General features: G+C 44.5%; 1 protein-coding gene across 4 annotated transcripts in view; it reads right to left on the minus strand.

Annotated features, from left to right (window-relative positions):
• The window catches only part of LOC138192080 (paired box protein Pax-7-like), a 103,672-nt gene that overhangs the window by 8,890 nt on the left and 68,955 nt on the right, over nt 1–25,827 (minus strand). For all 4 annotated transcript variants that reach the window (XM_069139262.1, XM_069139259.1, XM_069139261.1 and 1 more), the window contains exons 5-7: nt 13,475–13,674; nt 8,604–8,769; nt 7,862–8,061 (exon numbers count right to left, since the gene is read on the minus strand). In XM_069139262.1, coding sequence (XP_068995363.1) covers nt 7,862–8,061; nt 8,604–8,769; nt 13,475–13,674 — 566 coding nt within the window. The remainder of the gene's footprint in view (nt 1–7,861; nt 8,062–8,603; nt 8,770–13,474; nt 13,675–25,827) is intronic.

Below are 25,827 nucleotides of genomic sequence, written 5' to 3' on the forward strand. Positions count from 1 at the left end.
TTATTTATTTGCTGTAAAGCTCTTTGCTTTGCTTCGTGCCAAACTGATGCAGGATCTGGTTTTCAGGCGATTTCTAATTACCCCCACCCCCTACCCCTCCTCCCCACCCTGCCTCGACTCCACTCCGCTCCTCATTATGGGAGTGATGTAAATATACGTGTTCATCCTTTTTGATTTGTTGACACCGAGCGTGCCAGCTGACAGTGTGCCCAGTCGAAGGGCTTAGAGCTGAGACTAATATTAGGTATTCCTCCCGCTGACACTCAGGTGCACACTGCGGCGCTATGTGCATGGGGGGCTGCAGGCGGGGGGGGGGGGGGCACGGGGCGCCTGCATTTATTTGTATTTCTTTATTTGTGTGTGTGTGGAGTGGGAGGGGGGAGGGGGGGCTCAATGTGCTCATGTTTACTGAATAAAACTCACATTTCTCCATTCATTTCTTAAAATAATTTATTGTTAAGCATATGTGGTACTGATGCTGGGGTGTGGAGGGTGTGGAGGGGGTGGGGGGAGGGTGGGAGAGTGCAGAGGAGGCCCCCCCAGCCCCAACCCCAAACCCCCCACCCCACCCCACCTCCTTATCTTAGGCCGACAGTTGTCAGGAATCCCGAGCAGAGGCCTGAGTTAGCGAGGCAGGCAGGCAGGCCTGGGGATATGGATCAAAGAGACAGAGCTGGAGAACCAAAGCAGCTCTGATCCCCCAACACTGAAACCCTCTCCTCCATCCGCACTCGCCCGCTCCCTCTCTATCTCTCACCCCGACATCAAATAGCGAGCCAGAGAGCTGTGCCGCTCCAAAGCAGGCTAAATCTTCCTCTCACAACAAACGCGGAGGAAATGAGAGCGTGAGCGGAGAAGTGCTCTCGGTACTCGTGTGATGTGATGATGTGTCGGGTCACTGTGGGAAGTTGCATCTGCAGCGGCAGGTCGCTGCATGTCTGACCTGACAGGGACGGATTACAGCTCTGGCATCACTGCAGAAAAAACTCGGCAGGAAAATAGATTTATGGGAATATGTCCAGAAATGTTTTTTGCAGCAGGATGTTTTCCAGAGGTTGTGACCGTGGTGATGCTGCTTCTTCTATTTACACATGCAGAGCCATCACAGCGATGGCTCTTCACTGTCATTTTGTCTTCCTGTCAATAAGGCTTGGAATCGGCGGCCCACTCCATCTCAACATGAAAGTCAACCTCTAATTCGCTCCCATTCAATCTGAGAGGAGGAGGCGCTGAAATAGCTCGCGTGAATTACAATCCAAATGCAATATAGCTGTTTGAAATTGAATTATGGGCTGTCAGACGTACAGCATATGGGCTTCCTGCAATTTTGAAGTGGAATCTTAGGAAATTCGCCCTACATTGTTATCTCATGTAAATGCCTGAGAACATGATGAAAGGGTCAACGTCAGTGAACCCATAATGGAAAAGCTTCAGCTGGAACTGGAATAGAAAGCAAGCACAATAAACAGAGAAGCAGCCGCGTTCACAGCAGACACATCTCATCACCCATGAAAACCATTTCAGTCACATGAATGTGTCGCGGCTGTTTGATTCAACTGTGATGGGATTTATTCCGTCAGCTGATGTGTTTGTGCTCCATCTGAACACAAAACAGGGAGAGGGATATATCAGGGAACGGGGTATAAGGGATATACTGGATACCTTATATATAAGGACACGAATAATATGTATGAAGAACCCCACACCACCACACACATATATATATATATATATATACACACACACACATATACAGTGGTGTGAAAAAGTGTTTCACTTCCTGATTTCTTATTTTTTTGCATGTCTGTCACTGAAATGTTTCAGATCATCAAACAAATTTAAATATTAGTCAAAGATAACACAAGTAAACACAAAATGCAGTTTTTAAATGAAGGTTTTTATTATGAAGGGAGAAAAACAATCCAAACCCACATGGCCCTGTGTGAAAAAGTGTTTCCCCCTAAACCTAATAACTGGTTGGACCACCCTCAGCAGCAACAACTGCAATCAAGCGTTTGTGATAACTTGCAACGAGTCTTTTCCAGCTGTGGAGGAATGTTGGCCCACTCATCTTTACAGAGTTGTTGTAATTCAGACACATTGGAGGGTTTTCCAGCACAAACAGCCTTTTTAAGGTCATGCCACAGCATCTCAACAGGATTCAGGTCAGGACTTTGACGAGGCCACTCCAAAGTCTTCATTTTGTTTTTCTTCATCCATTCAGAGGTGGACTTGCTGGTGTGTTTTGGATCATCGTCCTGCTGCAGAACCCAAGTTGGCTTCAGCTTGAGGTCACGAACAGACGGCCGGACGTTCTCCTTCAGGATGTTTTGGTAGACGGTAGAATTCATGGTTCCATTTATCACAGCAAGTCTTCCAGGTCCTGAAGCAGTAAAACAGCCCCAGACCATCACACTACCACCACCATGTTTTACTGTTGGTATGAGGTTCTTCTTCTGAAATGCGGCGTTACTTTTACGCTAGATGTAATGGGACACACACCTTCCAAAAAGTTCAACTTTGGTCTCGTCAGTCCACAGAGTATTTTCCCAAAAGTCTCGGGGATCATCAAGATGTTTTCTGGTAAAAACAAGACGAGCCTTAATGTCCTTTTTGCTCAGCGGTGGTTTTGGTCTTGGAACTCTGCCATGCAGCCATTTCTGCCGAGTCTCTTTCTTCTGGTGGAGTCATGAACACTGACCTGAACTGAGGCAAGTGAGGCCTGCAGTTCTTTGGATGTTGTCGTGGGGTCTTTTGTGACCTCTCGGATGAGTTGTCTCTGCTCTCTCGGGGTAATTTTGGTCGGCCGGTCGCTCCTGGGAAGGTTCACCGCTGTTCCATGTTTTCTCCATTTGTGGATAATGGCTCTCACTGTGGTTCTCTGGAGTCCCAAAGCTTTAGAAATGGCTTGAGAACCTTTTCCAGACTGATAGATCTCAATTACTTTCTTTCTCATTTGTTCCTGAATTTCTTTGGATCTCGGCATGATGTCTATCTTCTGAGGATCTTCTGGTCTACTTCACTTTGTCAGGCAGGTCTTATTGAAGTGATTTCTTGATTGAGAACAGGTGTGTCAGTAATCAGGTCTGGGTGTGGCTCGAGAAATTGAACTCAGGTGTGATAAACCACAGTCAAGTTATGTTTTAACAGGAGGAGGCAAACACTTTTTCACACAGGGCCATGTGGGTTTGGATTGTTTTTATACCTTAATAATAAAAACCTTCATTTAAAAACTGTATTTTGTGTTTACTTGTGTTATCTTTGACTAATATTTACATTTGTTTGATGATCTGAAACATTTAAGTGTGACAGACATGCAAAAAAATAAGAAATCAGGAAGGGAAACACTTTTTAATATATATACACTGCTCCAAAAAATAAAGGGAACACTTAAACAACACATCCTAGATCTCAATGAATGAAATATTCCATTTAAAATCTTGATTCATCACATAGTGGAATGTGTTGAGAACAAAATAACATAAGAATGATCAATGGAAATCAGAATCATTATCCATGGAGGTCTGGATTCAGAATCATACTCCAAATAAAAGTGGAAAAATCAGATCACAGGCTGATCCAACTTCTGTGGAGATTCCTGAAGACAAGTCCAAATGAGTCTCAGTAGTGTGTGTGTCCTCCACGTGCCTGTATCACTCCCTACAACGCCTGGGCATGCTCCTGATGAGACCACGGATGTTCTCCTGAGGGATCTCCTCCCAGACCTGGATCAAAGCATCGGTCCACTCCCGGACAGTCTGCGGTGGACGTGGCGTCGGAGGACGGAACGAGACGCGATGTCCCGGATGTGCTGGATTGGATTCAGGTCTGGGGGACGGGCGGGCCGGTCCGTAGCATCGATGCCTTCATCATGCAGGAACTGCTGACACATTCCAGCCACATGAGGCCGAGCATTGTCCTGCATCAGAAGAACCCAGGACCCACTGCACCAGCAGATGGTCTTCAACGGGTCTGAGGATCTCATCCCGGGACCTAATGGCAGTCAGGGTACCTCTGGCTAGCACACGGAGGGCTGCGCTGCCCTCCGAAGAAACGCCTCCCCAGACCGTCGCTGACCCGCCGCCGACCCGGTCCCGCTGGAGGATGTTGCAGGCAGCAGAACGTTCTCCACGGCGTCTCCAGACTCCGTCACGTCTGTCACATGTGCTCAGTGTGAACCTGCTCTCATCCGTGAAGACCACAGGACGCCGACGGAGAAGCTGCCGATCTCGGTGTTCTCCGGTAAAGTCCGGTCGCCCCGCACGGTGTTGGGCTGTGAGCACAGACCCCACTTGTGGACGTCGGGTCCTCGTACCGCCCTCATGGAGTCTGTTTCTGACAGTTTGAGCAGAAACATGCACATTAGTGGCCTGCTGGAGGTCATTTTGTAGGGCTCTGGCAGCGCTCCTCCTGCTCCTCCTTGCACAAAGGAGCAGATAGCGGTCCCGCTGCCAGGTTGTTGTCCTCCTACGGCCCCCTCCACGTCTCCTGGTGGACCGGCCCGTCTCCCGGTATGTCCTCCTGTCTTGATAATTGCCTCATTTCCACCTGTTTGTTCCATTTGTACAACAGCAGGTGAAACTGATCCTCAATCAGTGTTGATCCGAACTGGACAGCTTGATTTCACAGAAGTGGGATTGATTGGAGTTACATTGAGTTGTTTAAGTGGTCCCTTTATTTTTTGCAGCAGTGTATATATATATATATGTATATATGTGTGTGTTGGGGGAGGGGTTCTACATACATATTATTTGTGTCTGCTAATCCTCACTGCTGTAAACTGCTCTCACAAAGTGGTAGGTGACTGCAGTACAAAGAAAACCTTGCTCCTCAGTATTTATGCAGGTTTCTTTTTGTTGTTCCGAGAACGATTAATAAACACATGTGCTGTACAAACAGCTCTCTTTATCCCCAACTCAGCAGCACAACAAATCTCCTTTGTGTTACCAAATCCTCACTGACAAGCCATCCGGCGTCTTTGAAATAAGTAGAATAAGAGTAATTGCAGACAAATGTGATCTTGAATTTGATTCTGAAACTCTTTGTAAGAAGCATCTAAATCAAATTTTCTGCCTGTTAGGAGGATCTCGCTGCAGTGCCCACCGCTTGTGACAAATTGCATCACAGTTCTTCGGTGATATGAATTGATATTGAGTGTTCTCTTCTGTCACTGAGAACAATCCCTCCTGCACACACAGTCTCATTAGGACGGTTATTGTTGGAGAGGATAACAGAGAATCCTCCTGTTAGTGTGGACACAAAACACACTGACACAGTTGGTCTGTTTGAATGAGCCAACTGTTTTAACATCTGATTTAAAGTGGAGATTCATGGCAGTACTTCACACCAATGAGCTGACATGTTGGTGCTCACAGCAGCTCTATCAGCACAACAGACTGTTTATAAAAGTGTTCGTAGCTTCAGGTCTGTAAAATGGTTCTGATCCAGAAGTGTCTTCAGCTGCAATACCAGCGAGTGCCACTAGAGGTCGGCTCCAAAAAGCCTCCGGCTCCATAGACTCCCATTCAACTTCTCTCATCAAATCCAAAGTGAATAAAATGTGTCCATCAGTTATCTCGGTGTTGTTAGCTAAAGTCACTCCTTCTTATTAGTTTTCTGGAGGTCCATCTGAAAATAATCCCTCATTCATTAGAAAAGAAGATTCAAGAAGACCTGTTTTTGGGGGCGTGTCTGTTTGATTGACAGGCCTGTGGTGCAGTCAGGTTACAGCTATCGGTGGGCGGGACGTAGTATCGTCAGGTTTCCGATCAGATCGGTCAGATCCACCGCTGGCTCCTCCCCCAGCTCGTCCAAATATGGTCACTTCCTGCTCCAAACCGCTCCGACAGAATCTGAAGTGGAGGCTTCTAATAATTCTAATAATAATAATAATAATGTATATTATTCTGATCATATATGTTCTTACAAATATAGAAACTAAATCTACCATCAGCGGATCAGAACCAGAACAGCTGACGACCTGAAGTCCAGGTTGTTTCAGCCTGGTGTGTTTCTTGTAACCCTGATGACACAGTTTTTTATGGGATGTCTTAACTTCGCACTTCACAGAAACAAGGACACACCGTCACACACTGACATCATCCATCAGTACAGTAACATCACGTCTGACACGAGAACTGATTGACAGGTCGTGAGGACAGACCACATCCTCCTGTGGTCCCTGACTCATCACTGACTGTCAGGACACAATTTAATAAGGTGGTGCAGTGGTTAGCATTGTCGCCTCACAGCAAAAAAAAGGTTCAGGGTTCGAATCCGGTCCTGGGCATTTCTGTGCGGAGTTTGCATGTTCTCCCTGTGCTTGCGTGGGTTCTCTCCGGGTTCTCCGGCTTCCTCCCAACACCCAAAAAACATGCACCTCAGGTTAGATGGCGCCGCACTAGTGGCAGCCTGTTGCAGCAGCTCCCCCCCGAGATGCTGCTGTAGCGAAAGAATTTCCCCTCGGGGATTAATAAAGTACAAATAAAATAAAAAAATAAACATTATTTGTTCATTTCTATCTGATTTAAAAATCATTCATTTAGTTAACAGTATAGGTTTCTGTTGAAGGTCACTCCTAACATCCTAACGGTAACCACGGTTACCAGATGATATGTTCCTCCTCTTTAGGTGGATGTTTGCTGCCTCTCCAAACCTGATATGTAAATCTAACATGTCCTTAAACCAGTGTACACACTGAACACAGTGATGAAACAGATCAACATATGAAACTCCCAGGAAGCCATCAGACCAGCTGACCAGTCAAAACACCAGAGTAACAGAATTACTGGGAGTACAGTCATTTATATCAACCCAGCATGATGGAGCCAATCTGTGTCATCTGTTCTTTACCTCCACTGAGAGTCCAGTATTATGATTGGTATCATTAATTTATGAATCAAACATACAAAACAATTAAAAAAAAGTTTGTTTTTATTATTTTTGATTTTATGCTCATGTCAAAAAATTGATATTTATTCTGTCTGACTTGTGAGAACAGGAAGTTCCTGACTTCTTTCTGTGTTGCACTTGAGAGCCTGACAAGAAAAACAGTGAGACGATGCTGCTGCTGGTTTAATGAACGTGAGCGTTAACATCAATTTCCGAAGGTGCATCATAAAGGTTTAAGAAAGTTCTGATCCTGTTGTGTGTGAACAGTGCAACAGGATCAGATCTGTGAAATTTAGAAATTCTGTTTATTAAAATATGAATATTTATTGATGATGGTTTCCCAATGGTCATTTCTTGGTATTTTTGTGGATTGGAACAAACATTTGTGAGGACCTATTGTTTCCCTCAATATTGTACAAACTCGTAAATCTTAGATCTTGTAGATCAGGTAATACTAATTTTGTGACCATTTTTAGTCTAATTTCCTTCTACAATAAACATGTTACCATGGTGACTACACACAAGGTTTGCAGCAGCTGTAGCTTCAAAATAAGATGAAATAAGATAGAAATTAAAAACGCTAAGATGTCAATGACATAAAGGAGGTTTAAATGTTTTTAGTATTTTTTCTAAGAAACTTAAATTTGACGAAAAGTAAAACATGTTTGTGAAAAGATTAAAATTAAAACTGAAGTATTATCAGGTGTCATAACTAAATGAAGACATTTATAATATTACATTAAATAAAGCAGCACCTTCAGCACCGTGTAGCTGCTGCATCATGAAAGAAGGAAAAACAAGCTGTTTTTGTGTGTTAAATTTATAAATAAATATAAAATATACAAATATATATTTTGTTCACATTCTGTTTATGGATTCTCAGTGAAATATGATTCATAATTGAGGTCACCGTGTATTTCAGTGGCTCCTGCCTGACTGGTGTTTCTGTGTTTCCGTGCCGGTGTCTTACCTGTGGGGAGAGTCCGTTGCTGACGGGGTTGACGTGGTTGCTCGGTGCTGCAGAGCTCATGAAGGAGTCGGAGTAGGTTGAGAAGCCGTGGCGGTTGGAGGCCAGGCCGTAGGCGGAGCCTCCGTCCGGGTTGGACAGACCGGTCTGGTGCATGGTGGACGGAGGTAACGGCTGTGGACGGTGAAGTGTCCCACCGCTGTCTGAGGAGCAACACAACAGAGGACAGCTGAGCAGCTTCCAACACACTGTATTTGTGTCTCGTAGCAACAAATTCAATTAGAGAACAAATTAAAACAATTAGAAATCAATTAAAAGGAAAATAAGACAATTTAAAAACCACTTTGAGACACGCACACATGACAAGAGAGATAAAAGAAATGTAGAAGACAGATTGAGAGCTAAAATGACAGAGTTGTAAAAGAGTGACATAAGAACTACAAACAAGTATAAAAATGAGGACTACTGCATTAAAAAGATCAAAGTTACAGTTAATCATCAGTAGGATGAAACATGAAGATTGCTAACTAAAAGTATGTAAAAGTGGCTAAACAGATGATAAAAGGTAGGAAAGTGTGGAGGGTTTCAAAAGTTCAAGCCAGTTGTTTTTTGTTTTTAGCAGTAAGTTTGGGTTCATTTTGAGCCACTCCAGGAAAACGTGTAACTGTCACGCCTCGACAGGCCAGACGTGTCTGTTTCACGTTTTGCCGTGATACCGGTAGGATAACAGCGTTTGGTCCTCTACCTTGGGACAGAGTGTTGGTTGGGTAGCTGGACTCCGGCAGCTGGTACGTAGGGAGCGTTGGCATCCCAGTGGGAGGAAACCCGCCCGGCAGGAGGTGGTTGAACGCTGCCAGCTGATTGGCTCCCGCTTGTTTTCGCCACCTGGCCCTTCGATTGCTGAACCACACCTGAACAACCAGAAAAAAAAAACAAAGCATTAGTTTGTTGATCACTGACCTGGGTGTGACGGTGATTAAATCTGATTTCAATTTAAAATGATTTTTCTCGCCAACACTTAGTAACACAGACAGACGCCAGCTGTTTGAACATGTACCACCATTATCATTCTTGTTTATAATTCAACCGTGAAACAGCCGACTGAATAAAGGCATTTTTATTTTTGCCAGAGTATCGTGTCTTGGACTTACTGTGTCTTCTTTAAGACCTTTTTGTGTTTCCAACCAAACAGCACCTTCATCACACTACTTTGAACTTCAGAGAACTTCAGACTGCAGGTGGTGTCGTTTTATTTGATATTTGATGGACATCACTGCAAGTAATATTTAATGAGGAGGGGAGGAGGGAGGGTTTAAAGGGTTAACTCCTCTGTTCTGCTTCCTTAACTTTAGGTAGAAATCAAAGTAGTTTGATTTAATACATTAAAGCCTCCATCTTTCCCAAACCTCCAGCGAACATGTGAGTTCTGATCAACCAGCTCCATGAACATCACAGTCACTTCATTCATTAAAAAAACAAACATGTCCTCCAAGAATAATCCAGGCAGTGATCCTCCCGTTAATCCAAACAAAACTCTGCTGAATGAATTGTTTCACAAAGTGACTGTTTCCAATAAAACCTGCTAAATCAACAAAACTAACTCATCTAACAGTCATCGGCTCTTCATCATCTCCTCATCATCAAAACAACACCAACAGGAGTTTATGCAGCAGACTGCACTTTGTTTTTACGCATTCAGTATGTTTTGAACATTAATATGATTTAAAAATGAGTCAAAGCTCTTATTTTGTAACTTTAAGCTCCATGATGGTTCTTTAAGTTCAGAACATTTAAAAAGATGATAACTAAAATATTTCCAGATATTTCTGTGATGACTGAATGATGTCAAACACACCTACACACACTCACACACACACACACACACACTCACTCACACATTCACACACACACACACGCACGCACGCACGCACACACACACTCACACACATTCACACGCACACACACACAGGACACTCAGAGGACATTCAGAAACACTCAGAGGACACTCAGAGACCCTCTCTGGGTCTTTGTCAGTCCTCTGTCCACCATCAGGACACACAGAGACTCCAGTTTAAAACATTTAAATAATGTGAATCAAACAGCAGCCCTCACATGAGTTAATACACACACACACACACACACACACACACACACACACACACACACACACACACACACACACACACACACACACACACACACACACACACACAGAGCTGCAGCAGGAGTGTGTGTGTCGCCTGCAGCTCTCCACCTTCTCCAGGAATCCTCCTTTTTCATTTGGAGCGAATGAAAACCTTTCAAGTGCAGCGCCGGTTTGGACTTCTATTTCTGTGGAGGACACTTTGATAATTAGAAGAGGAGCCGTCGCCTGCAGCAGGAGATCTGCTGCGAGGAGCAGAACTCAGCACCTCCTCCTCACGACCGCACAACACGCACAGGACGCTTTACTGTATTTAGAGAAACATGCAGCATTCACACCTGCAGATGTTGAATTAAACAGAATATGTATTTTTTATTTTTTAAGAATTCACAAACTTATTGAATTTGATCAAAGTTAAATCATATTCCAGACTCCATCTGAATTTGCATGTTATAATAAAGACCTGGCTGAACTTGATTTATAAAAAAAAAAAAGAATGAAATTGAAAAGTCTGACACATTTGTTGGTCGGCTGCAGGCAGCAGACGTTAACCAGAATCTGAAACATCACAGATCTGACAGCTGCATGTTATCACTGTGAAGCTAAGCTAAAATAAGCTAAGCTAAGCTAAGCTAACCAGCTGCTGTACAGACATGTGACTCCATCAATCTGCATGTCTCACTAAAACTTCTTGGGTGGAGTTTGTTTTTCCCACCGAGAGTCTCTCAATGTACACTTCACATCACAGAGGTCTGAGTCTCAGGAGAACCAGAACCAGAACCTGAGACAGTCAGAGACCAGAATCTGAGACAGTCAGAAACCAGAATCTGAGACAGTCAGAAACCAGAACCAGAGACTGTCAGAGACCAGAACCTGAGACAGTCAGAGACCAGAACCTGAACAAACAGGAAGTGATGTCATCATTTTTAGACTAAAACGCATGAAGTAAAGTGAAACAGAGTCTGCAGCGTTTCCAAGTCTTTGTTTTCAGAAATGTCAGAGTAGCTTGAAGGCTCAGAAAAACACCACAGTGGATGAAGGGGGAGGAGCTAACTGACCACCTCCACCATCATGTAGTCCAAATACAGCAGGGGGGTCGGTACCACAGCAGCAGAGTATGATGTAAACTGGGATGATGTCATCTTTTTCTATTCTTCAGCTCCATAGAGGAGTTCATTATCTCATGGCAGTGGAAGGTCTCCACATCTGGTCCAGATGTTCACGTCAAGGGTTGCCAGGAGTCCAATAGGTCGACAACGGTGCAGGCAGAGTTAATATCACCTGTGATGAGACTCTCTGACCTGATATGACCCGGATTGGACAGGAGATGCTGAGGCAGCAGAAATGAGATTATTTTCCAGTACATTTACTTTTTTTACTCAGTTAAAGTTTAGAACTTTAAAGAACTATAATTTTAGAAAATTACACACCAACACACCAACACACCAACACACCAACACACTAACACACCAACACACCAACACACCAGCACACCAACACACTAACACACCAACACACCAACACACCAGCACACCAACACACTAACACACCAACACACCAACACACCAGCACAAACACACCAACACACCAACACACTAACACACCAACACACCAACACACTAACACACTAACACACTAACACACCAACACACTAACACACCAACACACTAACACACCAACACACCAACACAACACACCAACACACCAACACACCAACACACTAACACACCAACACACTAACACACTAACACACTAACACACCAACACACTAACACACCAACACACTAACACACTAACACACCAACACACTAACACACCAACACACTAACACACCAACACACCAACACACTAACACACTAACACACCAACACACTAACACACCAACACACCAACACACCAACACACTAACACACTAACACACCAACACACCAACACACCAACACACCAACACACCAACACACCAACACACTAACACACCAACACACCAACACACTAACACACCAACACACCAACACACTAACACACTAACACACTAACACACTAACACACCAACACACTAACACACCAACACACCAACACACCAACACACCAACACACTAACACACCAACACACTAACACACCAACACACCAACACACCAACACACTAACACACCAACACACCAACACACCAACACACTAACACACCAACCACGATGGCACCTGCCAGTCTGGAACTTTAAACAAGAGACCTCAGTACAGAGAAATGTTCGTTACTGACAGTAGAACACCGTTAAAGAGAAAACAGTTCATCCTTTAATGCAGATAACTGACTAATGAAAGCAAACGCTTCATGAAAGAAGTGTAAAATCATCAAATGCAGATGTTTCTATAAAGAAAACATCAGTTTTAACTTCCTCTCTGCTCTGAAGACCGAAACCTGTCTGAGTATGAAAAGATTTAGGAACAAAGTCACAACTAGAACATGACCCGAATACACTCCTGTAGCTCTACTGCTAAAACATCAAACCTCTAGCACTCTGTGTTGCCATGATGACCAGACAACACCCTCTCTGTTCTCCTGATCTTTAGAGCGTCTCTGATGTGTAGAGGTACCGACACTTTTACTGGACCTCAGGAACATGCAGAACCTGTTCAGCAGACAGCTGATCTCACTCTGCATGCTGTGGTAGCTCAGAACAGAGGAGGACCATGAGGAGGACCATGAGGAGGACCATGAGATCATCAAAAGCTCCAGAACCAGGGATGAAGTTCAGATGGTTTTATAAAAAGGAAGTGTTCCTGTTTGATGAGCAGCATCCATCAGAGCCCTTCAGAAGATCTGCTGTCTGAGAAGAGGGTCAGACACAGACCAGGTTCTGGTCTCTGACTGTCTCAGGTTCTGGTTCTGGTTCTCCTGAGACTCAGACCTCTGTGATGTGAAGTGTACATTGAGAGACTCTCGGTGGGAAAAACAAACTCCACCCAAGAAGTTTTAGTGAGACATGCAGCAGGAATGCAGCCCCCCCTCCCCCCCCCACCCCCCGACAGCTGCTGTTTGAGCTCCAGTGTTTCTGCATCCCAACTGGATCAGTGAGGATCCGTCAGAGACCAAAGGACGGTTCCTACAGGGAGACGGGAGCAGCTGGACGGCTGCAGAGTTTCCATCTTCAGTTCATATCTGGTGCAACTACATAAATATCTGATGTCATGTGACAGGACGACAGTTATCACAGCAGAAACTGTCCTCCTCTGGTCAGAGACCAACAGGAAGGAGGAGGACATGTTGGTGTGTCAGACCAACATGTGGTTGGATGATTATCACTAAAATGAAAAAGAGGTTTTAATTTTTTAACGTCCCCTTCATCAGGACCTCAGGGTCAGTGTGTTTCTGTGTGAGAGCAGGAGAAGACACAGAAACTGATGGTTTGATGGACAGGTGGACACTGAGACCGACAGACAGTTTGATGGACAGACGCTGGAGGTCAGCTGTTACCTGGACCCGGGCCTCGGTGAGCTTGGTCCTCTGGGCCAGCTCCTCCCTGGTGTAGATGTCGGGGTAGTGAGTCCGTTCGAACGCCTTCTCCAGCTCCTCCAGCTGCTCCGCGGTGAACGTGGTCCGGCTGCGGCGCTGCTTCCTCTTCAGAGGCAGGTCCGGCTCCGACTCCACGTCAGACACTTCGTCCATCCGGCTGCCTGGACCAGAACACGGAGGACACGTTAGAGAGGACAGCAGCTTTTATACTGAGAACACGGGTCCAGAGGATGACATGAGAACTTCAACTTCATATTTCAACATTCAGCTCCTCCAACACCATTAAAACCCAATATAACCAACTCTCTCACAGCTGGGCACTTTATTTATAAAGTTATTACACAAATATGTTGTTTATCAGACTGGATATAAAAGTATTCGTGGCTTCAGGTCTGTAAAATGGTTCTGATCCAGAAGTGTCTTCAGCTGCAATACCAGCGAGTGCCACTAGAGGTCGGCTCCAAAAAGCCTCCGGCTCCATAGACTCCCATTCAACTTCTCTCATCAAATCCAAAGTACATATGATGAGGTCACTTCCTGTCAGTGTGGTTTGAAACAACACTACTACTAACATGTTGGAGGACTATGAGGGACGGATGTCATCTGGAACACGGAGAACACATGAAGCTTCAAACAGCCTTCATCTCTCCCTCTGTGCTGTTTTATAGAAATGACAAAACAATTTTCTCTTGCTCTGTAAGGACAATTCTTTATCACAGCCTGCGTTTCCCAGCATGCCCTGGGGCCTGGTGCTGAGAGCCGGAGTGGAATGAGGGGGGCTAATCTTCCCAGACCACCTTAGTGATGAGTGTGACACCATTCTTCAGCTGCAGGCCTCAGGGTGACACACACACAGACACACACACACACAGACACACACACACACAGACACACACACACACACACACACACACACACACACACACACACACACACACACAGACACACACAGACACACACACAGACACACACACAGACACACACAGACACACACAGACACACAGACAGACACACACAGACACACAGACACACACACACACACACAGACACACAGACACACACACACACACACACAGACACACAGACACACACACACACACACACAGACACACAGACACACACACACACACACACACACACACACAGACACACACACACACACACACACACACACACACACACACAGACACACAGACACACACACACACACACACACAGACACACAGACACACAGACACACACACACACACACACACAGACACACACAGACACACACACACACACACACAGACACACACACACACAGACACACACACACACACACAGACACACACACACACACACAGACACACATACACACACACACACACACACACACACACACACACACACAGACACACACACACACACAGACACACACACACACACACACACAGACACACACACAGACACACACACACACACACACACACAGACACACATACACACACACACACAGACAGACACACACACACAGACAGACACACACACACACAGACACACAGACACACACACACACACAGACACACACACACAGACACACACAGACACACACACACAGACACACACAGACACACACACACACACAGACACACACACACACACAGACACAGACACACACAGACACACACAGACACACACACAGACACACACACACACACACACAGACACAGACACACACAGACACACACACACACACACAGACAGACACACACACACACACACACACACACACACAGACACAGACACACACAGACACACACACACACACACACAGACAGACACACACACACACACACACAGACACACACACACACACACACACACAGACACACACACACACACACACACACACAGACACACACACACACACACACACACACACACACACAGACACACACAGACACACACACACACACACACACACACACAGACACAGACACACACAGACACACACACACACACACACACACTGGCAGGATGAAAATAGACCCTCAATGTTTTCACTGCAGCTGATTTCTCTCAGACAATAAGTCCGAGCTGTTTTTATCTGATGAATGCAGATTTAAATGAGGCTGAGAGTTATAATGAGAGACATGTCAGAGAGGACGTCACAGTCCAGATGAGTTCAACATTAAACAGCACATGAATCAAAAATAGTAGCTTCCAGCTCTGAAAAACGAGGCCTTTATGCTGCAATACCAGCGAGTGCCACTAGAGGTCGGCTCCAAAAAGCCTCCGGCTCCATAGACTCCCATTCAACTTCTCTCATCAAATCCAAAGTGAATAAAATGTGTCCATCAGTTATCTCGGTGTTGTTAGCTAAAATCACAGTTAACTTTTGTTTCACTGTTTAAATTTTGTTCTTTTTGTATTTGGACTTTTTTCTTGATCATTGTTGCTGTATTTATAAAAAAAAATTTGAAACAAATAAAAATTTATATTTTGAAAACCTATTTCTTTAGATAAACCACATCTCCATGCAAATGGATAAAGGCCTCGCGCAGCTCCCTGTTACTAAAACAACATATTCACTTATCATCTGCTAATTCAAAACCAGACATGAACATATCATTTAATTACAGCTATAGAAGCAAGTTGCGCTACAATAACCTCATTAATGAGATAATAACAGATCCATGATGAGGATCATTTACCAAAATATAACAATCTGATGTAAAATACAAAGTTAAAGGTGAAAACAAGAAAATACTTCATGAAAAAAATTGCAGAAAAACTACTGATTATCACATTACAGTGAGGATCATCAACTACAGACGTGTCCAACCAGCGTCCTCCATGTCTCATGACATCATGTCTCATTAGCAGCATCAGTGTGTTCAGTAGAGTCACATGTCTTTAGAAGATCCGTTAGTGAAACCTGGTGGTATGAAACCATCAGAGGGAAACGCAGCGCTCTGTAACAGGCCTGGTGGTGAGTTCATGACCTCATCGGACCTGAAGGAAACAGCTGCTGGAGAGAAACATCCCTCAGAGACGAGGTTCCGTCCCTCCGGGAGGAGGTTCCGTCCCTCCGGGAGGAGGTTCCATCCCTCAGGGACGAGGTTCCATCCCTCCGGGACGAGGTTCCATCCCTCCGGGACGAGGTTCCATCCCTCCGGGACGAGGTTCCATCCCTCAGGGACAAGGTTCCATCCCTCAGGGAGGAGGTTCCATCCCTCAGGGACGAGGTTCCATCCCTCAGGGAGGAGGTTCTATCCCTCAGGGAGGAGGTTCTATCCCTCAGGGAGGAGGTTCCGTCCCTCCGTGAGGAGGTTCCTGTTATGTGGTGGGGTGTTTTTCCAGGACCCAAATGCAAGCTCACAGACTCAAGGTTTTCAAGTTCCAAAAATACAGTCTTTATTGTCCAAAAAACAAACAAAAAACTACAAACCAAAAGGTGGCACCGAGCGTGTCCACTTTACTTCCAGTCGGGAGGGCAACTCGACCGACAGCTCCAGGGGGACACGGGTAACAGGACAGCCGGCAGACCAGCGGAAGGGACGGCGTCAACAATCCTCCAAGACGGGAGGGCAACTCCACCGACTGGTGATTTTGACGGGGATATCCGCAGGAGACACAGAGGCCGGAGGAACGGGAACAGGTACAGGACTGACGGAGAGCTGACGGGGAGCAGACGGAAGACGGACGGGGAGCAGACGGAAGACGGACGGGTGGCTAAACAAAAATGCACCGACAACCAGAGTTGTGCAGGGGCAGGTTACATATAGTCTGGGGAGGTGATCAGGGAGATGCAGCACACCTGCAGGTGGTGATCAGGGGTGAGTGGCTGCATCTGCTGGGACTGGTGAGGGGCGTGGCCACGGGAGGTGAGGGGCGTGGCCACAGACAAAGACAGGGGACACAGGAGAAGAGGTGATCGGGGGGCAAAACGGAGGAAAAAACTGAACTCCTGACAGTTCCATCCCCCAGGGACAAGGTTCCGTCCCTCCGGGACGAGGTTCCGTCCATCAGGGACGAGGTTCCATCCATCAGTGACAAGGTTCTCCCTCCGAATATTGATTAGTGTGATAATGTGAGTGTGTTTATTGTGTGTGTGATAATGTGAGTGTGTTTATTGTGTGTGTGATAATGAGTGTGTTTATTGTGTGTGTGATAATGTGAGTGTGTTTATTGTGTGTGTGATAATGTGAGTGTGTTTATTGTGTGAGTGTGTTTATTGTGTGTGATATTGTGTGTGTTTATTGTGTGTGATAATGAGTGTGTTTATTGTGTGTGATAATGTGAGTGTGTTTATTGTGTGTGATAATGAGTGTGTTTATTGTGTGAGTGTGTTTATTGTGTGTGATATTGTGTGTTTATTGTGTGTGATAATGTGAGTGTGTTTATTGTGTGTGATAATGTGAGTGTGTTTATTGTGTGTGATAATGTGAGTGTGTTTATTGTGTGTTTATTGTGTGTGATAATGAGTGTGTTTATTGTGTGTGATAATGTGAGTGTGTTTATTGTGTGTGATAATGTGAGTGTGTTTATTGTGTGTTTATTGTGTGTGATAATGAGTGTGTTTATTGTGTGTGATAATGAGTGTGTTTATTGTGTGTGATAATGTGAGTGTGTTTATTGTGTGTGATAATGTGAGTGTGTTTATTGTGTGTTTATTGTGTGTGATAATGAGTGTGTTTATTGTGTGTGATAATGAGTGTGTTTATTGTGTGTGATAATGTGAGTGTGTTTATTGTGTGTGATAATGTGAGTGTGTTTATTGTGTGTGATAATGAGTGTGTTTATTGTGTGTGATAATGTGAGTGTGTTTATTGTGTGTGATAATGTGAGTGTGTTTATTGTGTGTTTATTGTGTGATAATGAGTGTGTTTATTGTGTGTGATAATGTGAGTGTGTTTATTGTGTGTGATAATGAGTGTGTTTATTGTGTGTGATAATGAGTGTGTTTATTGTGTGTGATAATGAGTGTGTTTATTGTGTGTGATAATGTGAGTGTGTTTATTGTGTGATAATGTGAGTGTGTTTATTGTGTGTGATAATGTGAGTGTGTTTATTGTGTGTGATAATGTGAGTGTGTTTATTGTGTGTGATAATGTGAGTGTGTTTATTGTGTGTGATAATGTGAGTGTGTTTATTGTGTGTGATAATGTGAGTGTGTTTATTGTGTGTGATAATGTGAGTGTGTTTATTGTGTGTGATAATGTGAGTGTGTTTATTGTGTGTGATAATGTGAGTGTGTTTATTGTGTGTGATAATGTGAGTGTGTTTATTGTGTGTGATAATGTGAGTGTGTTTATTGTGTGTGTGCAGCAGCAGAGAACCGTCCCATCAAACAGGCTCAGACAACCACCAGGTCGCTCTCTACTTTAATTAAACAAGGAATTATGGGATTAGAGCGCGGCTCCGTTGCAGGCCGGTGGAGGAGAGTTGGGGAGAAGATCATTTTGTGCAACCCCCCCCCCCCCCCCCCCCCCAACAGAGACTTCTCAGAGGATTACATGTGGCCGCAGGACATGCTGCTGCATTATTTAAATCAATTCTTCAACATTTAGTCGCTGCAAAGGTGAAACACGAAGTAAAAACAGACATATATACATTTTCATACACAGGAGCATCCTGCAGAAAAGAAAGCAGCCGTCTGTGTCGTGTTGGCTGCTGGTAGGTTGGTGAAGAATGGAGGTGGGGGAGGGGGGGGGATTGCTGCAAAGCAATTTGGCTGTAAGTCGGCGTGACGACACTCGAGGCCGCTGCAGCGGCTGCGATCGCTCTCCAAACGACACCTGCAGTCCTCGGGGTGCTGCTGCGACACCACCAACTCTGTTTGTTTTCCTCCACATGCTGCTGGATGGTGGTGGGGTGGGGGGGGGGGGCCCTCAGTGTTTCTGTCCCTGAGTCTGAGTCCACTCTGCATGAATTTAGTCTCAGAAAAAAAAAAACACGAGGCTCAGAGGTTGTTTTTTGCCTATTTTCTCCTTTTGAATCCCTCCGAGCTGCTGGTGCTTCTCACTGCCTTCAAAATCATCCACACATTCAGAGTCCATCCAGCAAACATACAACATCTCACCGTTAATAATAAAAGAACAAGTGAATACACTCAGGAAATGATTGGATCTGATTTATTTACGTAAATATCTTCTTTTGTATTTTTACATTCAGGAGTCTGACTTGTTATTTTATGAGTAAAGTATTTTTTGTTGCAGTGAAATATGTCAATACATTTTAAAATGTTCTTTTTTTTACAAAATTACAGAGATTTCACTGCATTAAAAACATTCAACAGAAGCTCTTCATAATGGAACGAAGTCTTTTCAAGCAACACCTGATTTCTCCACAGTAATAACTCCTCATTTACATATTTTCGTCCTCTCATCATCAAAACAAACCACACACCAGCTGACCGGCAAAATATACAAAACAGGAAGTGATGTGTTGTTGTTGTTGTTGTGTTATGAGAATCAGGTTACAAAATGTAGTTCTGCACATATTACTTTTGTAAGACAAAGCAGGTTGTTATCTTTTTTTTTATATATATATTTTTTCAAATCCATTCTATAAAAAAAATAAAAAAATTACACTTTAAAAAACATTACATTCAGTTTGCACGAAAACAAACTGATCTCAATAAATGTAATTTAAAGAATTGCTTTCACAGCAAATGCAGCTTTTTTGTTTCACTTTCTCTACGTTATTAAGTTGTTAAAAACATGTTTTTTTTCTTGTATTTTCTCCTTTTCTTGCTATTAAAAAATCTGAACACCAACAGAACCAGAACACCAGCAGCTCTGTCCCCACTCTGACCAAGACCCGAGGATAAGGAGTGACGGAGCTCTGGAGAGCTGCATAAACTAATGATGGGTCATTTTGAAAATCATATTAGTTCCAGTATAATTACTCTCATGATCTTTTTTAGTTCTGCTCAACAAGCTGCAGCCAGTCGGTCCTGCTGATGGAGTTATTAACACAGTCCTCCTGATGGAGTTATTAACAGAGTCCTCCTGATGGAGTTATTAACAGAGTCCTCCTGATGGAGTTATTAACAGAGTCCTCCTGATGGAGTTATTAACAGAGTCCTCCTGATGGAGTTATTAACAGAGTCCTCCTGATGGAGTTATTAACAGAGTCTTCCTGATGGAGTTATTAACAGAGTCCTCCTGATGGAGTTATTAACAGAGTCTTCCTGATGGAGTTATTAACAGAGTCCTCCTGATGGAGTTATTAACAGAGTCCTCCTGATGGAGTTATTAACAGAGTCCTCCTGATGGAGTTATTAACAGAGTCTTCCTGATGGAGTTATTAACAGAGTCCTCCTGATGGAGTTATTAACAGAGTCTTCCTGATGGAGTTATTAACAGAGTCCTCCTGATGGAGTTATTAACAGAGTCCTCCTGATGGAGTTCGGAGTTAGAATTTATGCCTTCAGTGACAGTGACGCGTCTTTGATGGACATCTGTCAGACATGTTTGCGTCCATCAGACAAGTAAGAAAGCAGCAACGCTCTCTTTAACTTTAGAAAACTTTAGGGCAGAACGACATTCAGGAGAAAAAGGAGCTGAAGCCTGATTGAAGTTCACCGACGTCTTTTTTCTACTTCAGGAAGTTTTAAACTTTTACAGCACAAAATGAGGTGAGGAGGTCGGGGTGGATGGAGGGGTTTACAGAGAGCAGGAAAAGGAAGTGGGATGTGAACTGAGTGGTAAAATAAGTAGTAAAAAGTAACTGTGGCTCTACTCTCATCAACTTTACTTAGTGTTGCCAATACTACTGGAAATACTACAACACTACACTGTATTGCACTACATACAAAAAAAGCATGAGCATGCACACGTATACCTTCATAATGTAGATAAATATTAACTAAATGAACAGTTAAACTGTGTTTATCTCCACTGAGGCAGAAATCAAACCTCTCTGATTGGACAAGAACCACCAGATGAGCCCTGAACATTCCTTCAATATTCACCATCCAACCGATCTGACCGACTGATGAAGACTCCTCCTCTCTGAGGTCTCTCTAAAGGCCTCTTTCTGCTCAGCTGCCTGAGTCTTCTCAAACAACAGAGGCCCCGGAGCCTCCCGGCTCCTTTGAGAGCCGATAGAAGCAGCACCGCGGGGGGCCGGCGGCCCTGAAAGACCCGATCAGCCCTGTGACACCCTGCAAGACTTCAGCCAACACCGACACACCGACACACTGGAGCTGAGCAGCCGAGCAGAGAGCTGCATATTTAGGACTTAAAGAGGTCAAACGGTGCTGATGCATGACACGTTGAGGGGGGCGGGGGGGTGTCAGTTTCATACGTTGAAGAACAGAAGTCATCTCCTGAAACAGACACATGATGAAGTGAAATTCTACCAGACTGTTCGTTCATTAAATAAGTATTTAGAGACGCAGTTTACTGAATCAGCTACAGGTTCACTTCACTTCTGCTGAGACGACACATTCCTTTCCACTTCCAGATTTTCCTGCCTGCACCAACAATAAAAGGTCTAAACACTCGACTAATTGAGCCAAAGTTTTAAAAATGATTCAAAGAGACACAAAAGAAAGTGAAATGAAATCTGCCAGTTGGCATCAGGAGTCTCGAACACAACGCCGACGGAGCGGCAGCAGCGAGCAGCGCGGCCGCTGCACACGCTCATTCACACGCTGCAGCATTGTTCACGCCTTTGTTCCCATACAGCTCCGACACAAAAGCATTTAGTGGGAACAAACGCAGCAGCAGGGAGAAGTGAGCAGCACAGAGGAGAGACTGCAACGTCGGCAGTTCGAAAGTGAGAGTAAAAAATCTGCCAGAAGATTTAGAAGAAAAATGAAGTGGAAAATACAAAGTTTAGTTGTTTTTCACTGTGAAAGAAGTGCATCCACACACACACACACACACACACACACACACACACACACACACACACACACACACACACAGTCTCTCTCTCACACACACACACACACACACACACACACACACACACACACACACACACAGTCTCTCTCTCACACACACACACACACACACACACACACACACACACACACACTCACACACACACACACACACACACTCACATACACAGTCTCTCTCACACACACACACACACACACACACACACACACACACACACACACACACACACAGTCTCTCACACACACACACACACACACACACACACACATACACAGTCTCACACACAGACACTCACACACACACACAGACACTCACACACACACACACACGCACACACAAACACACAAACACACACACACACACACACACACACAAACACACACACACACACACACACACACACACAGGCTGCATGCTCCCAGTGAACGCTGCAGAGAACTGGCTCTGAACTCAATCCAGCCCACACAAAGATGCAGCTTTATCGCAGCATTATGTCTTAGCAAACTGCTATTAATGCAAAGTCTTTATCTGCTCTGCTCCGCCAGCACCGGCACGCATGTGTCTTTATTTAGGAGATAAAAAATAGCCATAAACAAAAAATTTGCCGACTGTCAATATAAATAGTGATAAAGATTAGAGCTGGGAGCAAATATAATAACAAGAGGCCGTCTTAAGATATCCTCGACACGGCAAAGCCCTCAGTGGACAGCTGCAGGCTTAGAGAGGAAGTTTAGAGGAGCAGAGAATAATGTGACTCTGAGAGGAAGTAGATTAACAATCAGAGAATGAAGAGATCTTTGCTCACTGACCATCTTCACACATACTGCTTAAAAAGAAATACAGGAGGGGGGGTAGAGGAGGAGATGGAGGGGGGGAAGAGGAGGAGGAGGTGGGAGCTCTTCATCGTCTCTGCACACAGACAAACTTTCCTTCACATGATGTCACCTGGTCTTTTCTGTCATATACATGTTAAACATGGTGTCATATGTTCATCAACTTGTTTGAAGATAGTCGCTGACAGCAGAACGTCTCTAAAACACACATCAGCTCATGAAACACACAAAAGGAGGAAAACATTTCTTTAAGTTTAAGATTACTTAATTATTGATTAGATTAAGATTGTTTTTTAGTTTGTGGCTCCATAGATTCCCAATATAAAAGAACAGAACACATTTTTATATTAAATACATTTTAGTAAATTAAAATTCATTGGATTTTGTTCCAGTAAAAATCAAAAGAAGAAAATAATGATTCTTTTAGGGACAATTGAAACATCTAATGACTAAATTCCTTCTAATTATTGTGGCATTAGATCCATCTGTGTTGGTAACTTCACTTAATGTGGATTGTTTTCAATAATAAATGTTTTAAAGGATGAACATGGTCTTATTCTACATTTTTTTATATTATCAGTGTCCGTCTCTGACTTCCTGTTTGTGTCTCCAGTCAGTCTGTTTCCTACCGAACATAATAACAAACAATCAGTCACTACGTCACCTCAACATCTGCTCATATTCAGAGTTTTAAATGGAAGAGGAGAGATTTCACACGTTGTGACCAAAATACATGAAACCTGAACACAACGTTGACGTCATCACGCCATCGAAGGGAGACGGAACGTTGACATCATCACACCATCGAAGGGAGACGGAACGTTGACATCATCCCACCATCGAAGGGAGACGGAACGTTGACATCATCCCACCATCGATAGGAGACAGAACGTTGACATCATCACACCATCGATAAGAGACGGAACATTGACATCATCCCACCATCGATAGGAGACAGAACGTTGACATCATCACACCATCGATAGGAGACGGAACGTTGACATCATCACACCATCGATAGGAGACGGAACATTGACATCATCACACCATCGATAGGAGACGGAACGTTGACATCATCACACCATCGATAGGAGACGGAACATTGACATCATCCCATCATCGATAGGAGACAGAACGTTGACATCATCACACCATCGATAGGAGACGGAACGTTGACATCATCACACCACCGATAGGAGACAGAACGTTGACATCATCACACCATCGATAAGAGACGGAACATTGACATCATCCCACCATCGATAGGAGACAGAACGTTGACATCATCACACCATCGATAGGAGACGGAACGTTGACATCATCACACCATCGATAGGAGACGGAACGTTGACATCATCACACCATCGATAGGAGACGGAACATTGACATCATCACACCATCGATAGGAGACGGAACGTTGACATCATCACACCATCGATAGGAGACGGAACGTTGACATCATCACACCACCGATAGGAGACGGAACGTTGACATCATCACACCATCGATAGGAGACAGAACGTTGACATCATCACACCATCGATAGGAGACGGAACGTTGACATCATCACAACATCGATAGGAGACGGAACATTGACATCATCCCATCATCGATAGGAGACAGAACGTTGACATCATCACACCATCGATAGGAGACGGAACGTGGACATTATCACGCCATCGATAGGAGACGGAACGTTGACATCATCACGCCATCGATAGGAGACGGAACGTTGACATCATCACACCATCGAAGGGAGACGGAACGTTGACATCATCACACCATCGATAGGAGACGGAACGTTGACATCATCACACCATCGATAGGAGACGGAACGTTGACATCATCACACCATCGATAGGAGACGGAACGTTGACATCACACCATCGAAGGGAGACGGAACGTTGACATCATCACACCATCGATAGGAGACGGAACGTTGACATCATCACACCATCGATAGGAGACAGAACGTTGACATCATCACACCATCGATAGGAGACGGAACGTTGACATCATCACACCATCGATAGGAGACGGAACGTTGACATCATCACACCACCGATAGGAGACGGAACGTTGACATCATCACACCACCGATAGGAGACGGAACGTTGACATCATCACACCATCGATAGGAGACGGAACGTTGACATCATCACACCATCGAAGGGAGACGGAACGTTGACATCATCACACCATCGATAGGAGACGGAACGTTGACATCATCACACCATCGATAGGAGACGGAACGTTGACATCATCACACCATCGATAGGAGACGGAACGTTGACATCACACCATCGAAGGGAGACGGAACGTTGACATCATCACACCATCGAAGGGAGACGGAACGTTGACATCATCACACCACCGATAGGAGACGGAACGTTGACATCATCACACCATCGATAGGAGACAGAACGTTGACATCACACCATCGATAGGAGACAGAACGTTGACATCACACCATCGAAGGGAGACGGAACGTTGACATCACACCATCGAAGGGAGACGGAACGTTGACATCATCACACCACCGATAGGAGACGGAACGTTGACATCATCACACCATCGA

The sequence above is a fragment of the Embiotoca jacksoni genome, unplaced genomic scaffold (genome assembly GCF_022577435.1).
Source record: "Embiotoca jacksoni isolate LCO1_2020_lvr unplaced genomic scaffold, fEmbJac1.0.p SCAF_80, whole genome shotgun sequence".
NCBI lineage: Eukaryota > Metazoa > Chordata > Actinopteri > Embiotocidae > Embiotoca > Embiotoca jacksoni.